This window comes from Ambystoma mexicanum, chromosome 10 (assembly GCF_040938575.1).
Source record: "Ambystoma mexicanum isolate Mex_15411 chromosome 10, UKY_AmexF1_1, whole genome shotgun sequence".
NCBI lineage: Eukaryota > Metazoa > Chordata > Amphibia > Caudata > Ambystomatidae > Ambystoma > Ambystoma mexicanum.
Window position 1 is genome coordinate 113,807,270 of NC_090932.1, and position 11,416 is coordinate 113,818,685.

Consider the following 11,416-nt stretch of genomic DNA (forward strand, 5'->3'; position numbering starts at 1 on the left):
TGCTTTACCCTACGGATGGCGGCACCACCTTCTCCGAATCAAGATCACTGCTGTTGAGGTTTTCATACAATAACCCTGGATTTGATGAGGTCAGGAAAGTCCATGTGGGAAATTGTACTTGTTATAAAATGCTTTCTGGGCAATGAGTCACACTTTCCCCCTCACCCTCCACCTCCCCGCGATCAGAGAATATTCATAGTCCATTATGTCCTGCAGGGATAAGATCAATTTGATAAACGGCGATTCACGCCGGCTTGTTCCACCTCTAAGAGCTGTGATAAGAGGTGTGCTCACAATGTTATTTAAAACCAGTCAATTTCTCAACCTCAAAAGATGGAGGACTAAGGTGGCCTTGACGGAGTTCTAGATTTTGAGCACAGACTGGCCTCATATCCTTGACTTGCGTGCTATGATTCTAGAGTTGTGCAAATAAACATGCAAAGTAGGCAGACAGAAGCAAAACAGAGAAGTATTTCAAGAGCAACTGATGGTGTCAATAAAGTGTCATAACCATTTAGTGGGACAATCTAACGATATCTGTTCATTTATATGGACTTAATTGCAGAACGATAAAACTTGAAAAAATACCCACAATGTTTCATGTCACATGCAATTCCTGCCCTCAACAATCACCCTCAAGTTCGCTGGTTTACGGAAGTGCTCATCGGAGCAGTGACACAAGACCGACACAACAGATGTTCAATATGACCTTTATTGAGCAAGGACTGCTGTGACGTTTAACATGGATCAACAGAATGCTGGCCACTGTGCATGTTGACAGGGGTCTCCCACAAAGGTCCATCTGTAATTGCATCAGTGAGGTAAACATAATTCATAAGCAGCTTTCTTTTAAGGCTGGGAAACTTCTTGTTTCGTTATTTCTTCTCTTTTTATTTTTTTGGCTCAGTTGGTTCTTTGCATAATTACATCTTAAGACGTTCCTCAGAAGGGTCCCTCCAAGAGCTCAGGGATATTCAATGCTTCCTTTGTACGGCACAAACATCTCATGCATCGTGTTGAGTTCTTTGAGTTTAAATTCCCTAATGTTTTTGGAGGGAGCGCGTCCTGAACTTACATGCATCTTTACCCCCCCACCCCATATTGCACAAAAAGTAAAATACAGTGTCTGGAGCCCCCCCATGAGAAATCCCTTTCTGCTGGAAGCCTTTTGTTCACATGCATTTTGGAGCTGTCCTATGGCTTTTCTCGGTCGATTTCATTCATTTTCATCCAAACTTTCAATCTCCTTCGTTGACTTCCTTCACTACTACCCGGGAGCTGGAGGTTACCTTCTCGGTCTTTTTCGTGGATACTGATTTCTCCTGGATAGTTTCGTCGTGCTCCTCCACTTTCTGGGTGACTGTCACCGATTCAGTGATGTACTTAGTGGTGCTGTCGCCATCCCCGCCAGATATTTTCTCGACTTTTTTGGTGATTACAACTGTCTTCTCACTCTTTTCAGTGCTCTCCTTGTCTTCAGATGGACTGTCGTCCAAGCCGTTGGTGACCACCCCTTTGTCTTCTTCACTAACTTCCTTTTCTTTCTCTTCTTCTTCCTCCTCCTCTTTGTCCTGAATGTCACCATTCACAGCCATGTCTTCTTTTCCGGTCACTTTTGAAGTGTCTTCCTCTTCCTCCTCTGCTTCTTCTTCGTCTTCAGACTTTTTGGCTTCTTCTTTTGAGGAACCGACGTTCACTGCTTTGGAAACAGAGATGGTCTCTTCCAAACTGTCTTCTTCTTTGTCTGGGGAGGCAACTTTGTCTTTGTCAGAAGTGTCCTCCTCTTCCTCCCCAGCAACGTCTTCCTGTTCGTCGGCGGCTGCTTCTTCCTGGCCTTCTGTGCTCTCTGTCTGCTCTTCTGTTGCTTCTTCCTGGTCCTCAGCAGCCTCTGTCTGTTCTTCTGAGGCTTCCTCCTGTTCTTCTGTTGCTTCTTCCTGTTCCCCGGTGGCCTCTTCCTGTTCTCCTGCAGCCTCGTCTTGATCTTCTGTAGATTCTCCCTTATCCTCGGTTGTTTCTTCGTGTTCTTCTGTGGCTTCTTCTTGCTCTTCTGTGGCAGTTTCCTGCTCGTCTGTTGCTTCCTCCTGTTCTTCAGTGGCTTCCTCCTCAGCTGCCTCTTGCTCTTCTTCCTCTCCGGCGGCCTCTTCCTCGTCACCTTCAGCCTTCTCTTCATTTTCTTCCCCTTCGTCAGCCTCTTCCTCCCGTGCTGATGCCTGCTGGGCTGACTTCACACTCACTATTGTCTCCTCCACAATACTTTCCTCAATGTCAGCCTCTCCTTCCTCTTCACTCTTTTCCTCTGACTCTTTTTCCTCTGCTACCTCAGACTCTCCTTCTTCATGTTCATCTTCAGCCTCAACCTCGCCACCATCGGAAGCCTCTTCTCCTCCTTCTGCTTCCTCTGCCACCTCTTTTTCAGATGTTTCCTCTGCTTCCTCTTTCTCTGATCCTTCTGCAGCCTCTTCTGCTTCTTCTTCCTCTACCTTCTCTTCTTCACCCTCTTCCTGATCCTCCTCTTCCCTAGGCGCTGCTGATGCAACTGTTGCTTTTACGGCTGAAACAATTTCCTCTTCAACTGCCTCCTCTTCTTCTTCTTCTAGTTCCGCCTCTTCTTTTTTAGCTGCGAATTCCTCTGCTACTGCAGCCAGTGCCACGTCCATTTCACACTGCTCGTCCTCCACTTTCGTCTCTTCGATGATCTCCTCTACAAACTTGTGGTGGACTTTTAATTTGGGTGGCTCGGCTTTGGCTTTCTGAACTTTGCTGGGTGTAATCTTCGGGGTGGGTTGCCTGGGTGGGAAGGAAGGGCCGGCGATGCTTCCAGAAAAGGCACTGAATCTGGTCTCTTCCCCTTCCAGTAGTTTCCTAGAGGGCAAAACATAGTTCAGAAGGGTGCACCAGACATTTTTAAGTTTTCTAGGGTTTTCAACATTTTTCAACAACGGTAATGGCAAGAGTTTCCATTTAGTCATTAAAGAATAAGGAGTTTGATAACATTTTGAAATTGATTATTTCTTCCATAGCAAAACCAAATATTTATATATATATATATATATTTACATTTCAGGACCCTGGTTCTAATTCCAATAGGTCCAACAAGGCCACTCAGCTTGTTATTTATTTGAAAGGAAATGTATTGAGCAACTGTACCATTGTGTTGGGTGATAATCCAATATTTTATTACACTTTCGTTTGGCTAAAATCCCTAATTCAGAAGATTAAGATGCAATAAAAATATTGTAGCAAGTGATATCAATACATATTGTTCCTTTATTAATATCTATTGCATGGCATGCTGAATACTGTTTATGCTATTTGGGGAACTGCAGTAAACATATGTCAATGTGTACTTATTGTATGTTCAGAGTGGGTGGTGGTTTAGTAACAACTTTTGCTTGTAAATAGTGGATTTTAAAGACATGTCTCCCTGAGCAGTAGGTTTTCAGAGATGCTGTCTGCAAAGTACAGCTATCACTGGAAAGCGCTGCATGTTTACACTTCCAGGTTTGTTTACTTGTAAAGGCAGAGGTGACTCCTGATTAAGCAAAGGGTGTTGATTACATCGGTTTACTGTTGCTCTCTGCAATACCCTGCTAACAAAGCTCTGCTATAGACAACGTCTTCTATTGGCCGGTTGCCTTCTGATTACTCCGAATGATTGGCGTGTTTATGTAACAATTTGCCTAATTGCCCAGGTTCATGTTCTAGGCTTCCAACTGGATGAAAAGACTGGTGTAATTTCTATAAATGATGGAAAAGAATATGGGTATGGCCCAAGAAGCAAGGATTAAGGATCTTAAACTACTGTTATTTGTAAAATAAGTAAGGCCAAACTTTTAAGATCAATAACAAATCAAAAGCTGAGTACAAATGTGAATAAGTGTGTTAGATTTTGTTAGATTTTGAAGAAAAAAAACACTACCAATGTTCACTTAAAACAGTTATTGCACCTGTTTTATTTACAGTATGAGTCCTGTCTGTAGTCCTCTAAAGAGGGGTAGTATTTTTTCTTATGTTGAATTAAAAATATATACGGCATCAAGTAACTGAGGGCATGGTGGCAACATGTTAAAAGTGACTGTGACTTTTCTTTGCAAGATTAAGTTGCTGGGGCTTTAGTTTGGTGACTTTCTAAAAAAAAAAAAAATATATATATATATATATATATTTTTAAGGGGTGAGGGGGCTGGGTGGAAAAGGTGCCTGCTGCAGAGAATCTTCAGATCCCAACCTTGAATCTGGTCAGGGGGTCGGGGGGGTCCTCGCCCCCTTATCCTTCTCATTGAGATGAACGCACTGAGTTTTGCAAGCGTTTAATGGGTATGTACACCAGCAACACACTATTTATTCCTCAAGTTTGAGCAAGAATGCATTGATTTCTTCAGTCTGTCTAAACAGCCGACCAGCTTTAATGCAATTGCGAAGCCTTCAAAGTACTTTTTGGGCATTGTCCCTTCAGCTTAAATTTCAGGCTCTATCCCTATTAAGCCTCAGGTGAAGAGCCATGGAAGGCTCGAAACACGTGTTAGGCTGTTGCTTGTACTAAACCTTGGACTTTAAAGGCTGTTCTTTCATACAAATCACTTGGACTCCGATTTTTATTTTGCTATACTTGGCGCAGTGAAACTGGGACTTGTTTGTGCTGCAATTGTACTTACCTCAGTGGAATTATACTGGCAGTATATCCACACTACTCAGATACCTGCAGCCTTGACCCTCTTTCTCTAATTTATAATTACAAGCGCTGTGGATCGTGACTTTTTCTACCAATTTGGGTACTGACTATTCTGGTTAGGGATGGTGGGAGTTGTCCAAAACATCTAGAGAGCCAAAGGTTGCAAAACCCCTGCAAATACCGTAGATTAGTGTTCATTACACTCTGCGTATGTGTCAACAGCTACTGACTTTACAGAAAACAGAAATGGCCAGTGCTTTAAGAGGGATTATAAATCATGGGGGTAGGGGCTCTCCTTGGGGTGTGTGGCCTAAGTATGGGTGTACAAAAGCCACGCGCCCAGGTGAGAGGCCCACCCTCGCCCAAGAAGTAGAGCTGGGGCACACTGCCTTTATTAGTGCAGTACTCTTGGTGGCGGGAGAGAGGGGGTAATTAAAATATGTCACATATACAATTTCAATGGCATTCTATACAACTTGGATAGATGACATGTTAATGTTAATGTTAAAGGTATTTATATAGCGCACCGACACAAACAGAGTTGGTCTCCAGGCGCTCAGGCGGATCTGTAAAAAAAAAGGTGGCATGCTGAATTAAACCTATTGGGATTCAATCTGTTTTCTGAAGTTTAGAAATATATCTACTGTGGGGGGTCAACCTACTGAGCTATCACTACGTCAGGAACCTTTGCCTTTAATCAAAAGCTGTGCCATTTGATAATAATATTGACTATTCACATTACATACTGAACTACTGTTTTTTTTTAAAAAAATGGTGCTTTAATCATCAATTTCAGTTACACTCATTTTAATGATGATGGGAGGCTGAAAGGCTGAGCCCTGTCAACTCCAAAGCTGAGAGTATCTTGGTCTCTGCAGCGAGTGCTCTCCCGCACTGAGCTAACACTACATGACATGTCATTGCGTCTTGGTAAATACAATCCTCTCAGTATGTCTAAAAACTTAGATATGTATTTGCATTTAATGGGCAACGGGGCGAGCTCTTCAAGCTGACGTGCTGTCGCTTTGCTGGTGCCAGGCTCGGCAGGCTGCGCCGTGCCATCTGCTGCCCCCCCCCCCTCCCCCTCCCAGCGTGACTCTGCAGAATCACGCCCCTGCTCGGCGAGATGGGGTTTCCCATAAGCGCCTCTGCAGTGCTATCAATATTCAGGGCGCGTGCGCCGCAACGCGCCGCCCTACCTGTATGCAGCAATTTCGATATCCAGCGCCATCTTGACGTTCAGTAGGTCCTGGTACTCGCGCAGGTGACGCGCCATCTCCCACTTCGTGCCCCTCAGCTCGTTGTCCAGCTGCTGGATGGTGTCCTGCAAGAAAGGTGTGCAATTAATGTCTCTGGCAGCATTTCTAGGGCATAACGGTATAATGGGCACATAGCACCGTGCCCGGATAGCCACATGTCCTGGCAGATACATGAGCATAAACCTCCATGTCCAGAGATGCTTAGGTGTAGTTGCCCCGTTCCCTTTGAGCCCTATGACATATATCCCATGCCCAGATAGTCCCATGGCAGCCTACTGAATGCCCACATAGCACCGTGCCCGGATAGCCACATGGCCTGGCAGAAGCAAGAACCTACACCTCCATTGCCAGAAATGCTTAGGTGTAGTTGCCCCGTTCCCTTTGAGCCCAATGACATATATCCATGCCCAGATAGTCCCATGGCGGTCTGCTCAATGCCCACATAGCACCGTGCCCGGATAGCCACATGCCATGGCAGATGCAGGAGCATAAACCTCCGTAGCCAGAGATGCTGAGGTCCAGTTGCCCCATTCCCTTTGAGACATATATCCTCATGCCCAGGTTGTCCCATGGTGGTCTGCTCAATGCCCACATAGCACCGTGCCCGGTTAGCCAATGCCCTGGCAGAAGCAAGAGCCTACACCTCCATAGCCAGAAATGCTTAGGTGTAGTTGCCCCATTCCCTTTGAGTCCAATGACATATATTCCCATGCCCAGATAGTGGCATGCCAGACTACTCAATGCCCACATAGCTGTGTGCCCGGAGAACCCATTGCTAAGACAAATCCTTGCCTATAGGTTCTATTACGAGAGAACCTGATACCAAAATAAGCAGCGTGCATATTTAATCTGATGCCCAGACAGCCCCAATACCATAGCACTGTGTCCAAACGCGTAAAATGACCCATGCCCATATAGTGCCAGGATGCAACAGCCCAATAACCACAGAGCACACTGTCCAAATAACCCCAGATTACCCAATGGCAATATATATATGTACCCAGAAACTCTCGCGCCCAAGTAGATGATCTCAAAGGCACATGGCACCAGATAGTCCCTTCAAAAAATAGACACGTGCCCAGATAGACCACTGCATTGCTAGACTGGTGCCTAAGCAGATTCATGTCATCTTAGCCGCTTGCCCGGATAGAGTGATGCCCAGACATCGCCATGACGAGCTGCACCCATAGTAAGGTAGATCCATACAGGGATGGCATCGGGCCAGCTGGACCGAGACCCAGATAGTGCCATGGCAAGACAGCCCCATACCCAGAGAGTCTCCCGCCAAAAGAGAACCATGCCACGGTAAACACACTGCCATCTAACCCCATTCCCAAACAGAGACATGGCCAGATAAGCGCATACGTTCATGGCCACGTGCATGGGCTTCCCAGAATCACGCCCCCCCCGTGCCTGGGCAACCCTGGCAACTACAGTATCAAAAGTACCATTCCACTCGGCAGCGTGAGAACGCCGCTTGCAACAACACACCTCGCAACGACACAGATTGCAACCCGAGCATCGACAAAACCAGGAACTTTGCTCCCCCTTCATTGTGTGGGATTGCTGGAGAGAAAAGTGTGCTTTTCTGGTGTGCACCCTTTAGTTCCCTCACACTTCAGCAGATCTGCCTGGCTTGCTGGCAATGTAGGGGTGTTAAGACAGGTCTAGCTGCCCTGCGCCATCCTATCACTCCAAGAGTAAATAGGTGTTGCGAAATGTCAAATGCTAGCTGGCGGCATTCGGTTTAAATGCTAAGGTGTGTCCTGAATAAAAGGTGCACACCTTTTATTAATTGAAAAGGACAATATTTTTGCTCAAAATGACACTTAAGAAAAATTAAAGAAAGGGGTAAATGAAACCCATAATGCGAACTATAGGTGAATGCTTGGATTAACACACTGCCAGCATTAACTGCTCCGGCTTTGCCACCTTTCCTAGCTAGTGTGGCACTTGCCAGACAGAAGAAGAAGTTGTTTAATGCCATCGAATCTGTTGTAAATTGGGGAAGTGCGGGGACTTGTATAGCGAACAGCATTCATGGAATCGCTGACTAAACAAAATGACTCGTTTTACTTCGAAGTTAAGCGCATAATATTACCTTGCAGTCTATTTTTCTAAGCCCCCCCCATCCCCAACCCCCAATTTTGGCAGAGGCAGCGGGTGAAAAACTGATTTGGCCAAGATCACGTCATTTTAGGGAAATGGCCAGGCCAGGACGAACACTCAGGTGTCCTGATTCCAAAGTTGGCAGTTTGTTTTCTAGATGACATCGGATCCCTGCACTGCACCAATCCCGCCTCTGCAGCAGAAGCATCCCATGCGGTCAGCCAACTTTTTACAGCAAGTGCTGAGTTTGGCGCATGCGCAGAGAACCCCTGCTCTTCCTCTGCACTTAGCAGCGCTGAGCAGACGCCGCACTGTGTAACCTCCTTTCAAAGGGCGTGGAAGAGACGAAGAGGCGCGTTAGGGCTACATCTGCAGCATGCACCTATGCACACAGGTCGAAGCACCATACAGTACACCTAAAGCGTGGGGGGCACCGGAACCCCTTGCCCTTTGCATGCCCTTGACAATGCAGCACCCCAGTCTATGGGGAGACACTCTTTATGCTCCAGCAAAGGGTTACATTAGCATGGCTACTTCACTTGCTCTCGATGTGTGATCCTGGGCAAATCACTTTATCTCCCCGGTTACCCGGCCCCTTACCAAAAGGTCCAAGCCTTTAGCACTGCACAGTCAAGTCATTGCAAACACGTGATGCGCGAAATGTTCCTTTCCTTGCCCTAACAGCGATGAATACATAGCACCCGAAAAGGCAGCCTGACATGGAACCCAAAAAGACTCATTCCTGCCCAACGTCCCAGTAAGTTATATGGATTAGTTCCCAAAGGAGCTGCCCACGCTCGACTCTTTCCAGAATGCCTAGCCATAACCCCTTCCCTCCCCCCACCGGCCACACCCGACACAAGGTTGCGGCAGGTTTTAGGGCGGATGGGAACAACGCCCCACGCGGTCAGCGCAGAGCACATGGGCTCCAAGAACGAGGGAGCTTTCCAAAAAGGTGCCTGTATAACCGAGTAGAGTGCCCGGCATGACTGGGGTGGCGGGTGCATCCGCGGGGCGCCTTCATGTGACTGACACAGGACACCAGGGTTACAGAAACCTTGCTCAGCAGCTTGAGCATGGAGAGCTCAGCAGTGCATACGGTACACAGGGTGACAGGAGTCATCAACATACATGGCGGTGCGGGTTACGTGCGGTGCATGGGTGACATGAAACACATGGGTGGAGTTCGCGTGCAAAGGGTGACAATATATACATGGATGGGGTTCACGTGAATGCATGACAAGATATGCATGCGCCTGCGTGGTGATACATGCACGCACGAGAGCGAGATGCCTGGGTTGACAATATACACATATGGTGATATATATATATATGTGTGGTGTGGGGTAGATATGCACGGCACGGCCATTTATAAGCAGGAGATCGATATGGCGAGGCAATATACATGCACACATCGATGGTAATCAGATGCCTAGGATCACAATGCTCGTGTGGGGTAGAGCCGAGATTCCTTCTGTTACAATGTAGACTTCGGACAAGGCTGAGATGGGACGACTTAGTAGCCATTCGTGGGGCGGCAGTTCTCAGCCCGGCTGCGGTTGGGATGCCTGGGGCAACAGTGTATCCTCACATCTGGGACGCAGTGTGGGGGGGGGGGTTCACACTCGGTAGGAGTGAGGCACGGGTCCCAAAGTGTCCACGGAGTGGCGTGCGGTGCACGGCGTGCTGTGTGCGATGACAATGCATGCACCGTGCACGGCGTGCCTTAGATCGTGGTCATTGCTACCCGAGGTGCGCGCGGCACATATCTGGATTTAGTCGGGGTTCGTGGTGCCAGGCATGCACTGTGGGGATCAGCTGCACGGGGTGTGGCGGGCGAGATGCACGGCGTGGACTTGACATCAGCACATGCACAGAGTGCGGTGGATGAGGGACACGCGAGCAGACGCAGCACGGACACGTGCGGGCGCATGCCGACTCACCTGGTAGCTGCCGAGGTCCATGTTGTGGCGCTCCTCGATGTCGTTGAGCTGCCGCTCCAGGGACTCCTTGGTGCCCCGGACCGACTCCAGCTCGATGCTCTTGGACTGCAGCTGGCGCCGGTACTCGGAGATCTCGTCCTTGGCGGACTTGATGGCCTCCTTGTTCTGCTCGGCGGCCTCTGTGAGCTTGGTGTAGCGGCACTTGAACCAGTCCTCGGCCTGCTGCATGTTCTTGTCGGTGTGGCACTCCATCTGCGAGCGGATCTCCTTCAGGGCCGATGTGATGTCCGTCTTCAGGTAGTCCTTGCGCTCCACGGTGACCTGCGAGGCCTGGATCTGGGCCAGCAGCTCGCCCACCTCTTCCTCGTGGTTGCTGCGGAAGAAGACCACCTCGTCCTGCAGGGACTGCACCTTCTTGTCCAGCTCCACCCGGATCATGGAGGCCTCGTCGATGTCTTTCTTCATGGCGCGGATGGTGGCCTCGGTGTCGTCGCGGAGCCGCGCCTCGTCCTCGTAGCGGTCCTTCAGGCGCTGGATGTCCTCTTCGATGTGGTCGGTGTCCAGCTGGATCTGCGCCTTCTCGTGGTTGACCTGCTCCAGCAGGGCGCGCATCTCCCGGATCTCCTGGTCGTAGACGTCGCCCAGCTGGGAGTGGCTGGTCTGCTTCTGGCGCAGGGCCTGGATCTCGGCCTCCACCTCCTTGTTCTGCTTCTCCAGGTAGTGCACCTTCTCGATGTAGCCGGCGAACCTGTCGTTCAGGCCCTGGAGCTGCTCCTTCTCGTTGGAGCGGGAGGAGAACTTGGCGTCCCCGTTGTGCCCGGAGGACTGGCTGAAGTCCAGGCTGTCGGCGGAGCTGAGCACCGTGGAGCTGTAGGCCCGGGGCGCCGCCAGGGTCGCCCGCTTGTAGGAGGCGGTGATGGTACTCGGGCTGCCCCGGGACCAGGACTGCGACCTGAAGCCGCTGGAGGGCGAGGCGCTGGTCCGGCTGTAGCTGGTCCGCGTCTCGGCCATCCTCCTGTACGAGGGGTTGCCCAGCGTTTCCATTGTGTAGCTCATCTTGGAAGACTTTGGGGTGGGTGTGTGTGTTGTGCGTGTGGTGCGTGGCTCTCACAGCGCTCCCACTGACTCGGCCCGGCCTTTATATACTCCCTGCATATTCGCCTACATGGCAAGACGCGGCTCTCTGCTGCCTTAATTCATCTGCTGAAGGAGGGGATTTTTTTTCTCCCCCCCACCCCCTCCCTCCCATCTCCCCATACCCTTTGCCGGGTGGGGGGCCCACGTGGCTGGATGAGCTGCCAGTGAAGGGCCGCGCCTTCCCCTCCCCCCTCTCATTCTGCCAGGCCCTGCAGAGCAGGACGCAGCTGGGCGCGGACGGAGCCGCCCGCGTAAAAGGACGCAGCCTGCGCGCAGCGGTGGGGGTCCTTTTCTTG

The 11,416-nt window shown here is 49.5% G+C and overlaps 1 protein-coding gene across 1 annotated transcript; it reads right to left on the reverse strand.

Moving 5' to 3' along the window:
• Positions 1–694: 694 nt before the first annotated feature.
• On the reverse strand, positions 695–11,163 carry NEFM (neurofilament medium chain). The gene is made up of 3 exons (XM_069617599.1): positions 9,984–11,163; positions 5,872–5,996; positions 695–2,862 (listed from the first exon to the last, which is right to left on the reverse strand). The coding sequence occupies exons 1-3, from the start codon at positions 11,037–11,039 to the stop codon at positions 1,239–1,241; spliced, it is 2,805 nt and encodes a 934-aa protein (XP_069473700.1). The 5' UTR covers positions 11,040–11,163; the 3' UTR covers positions 695–1,238.
• Between the last annotated feature and the right edge of the window lie 253 nt (positions 11,164–11,416).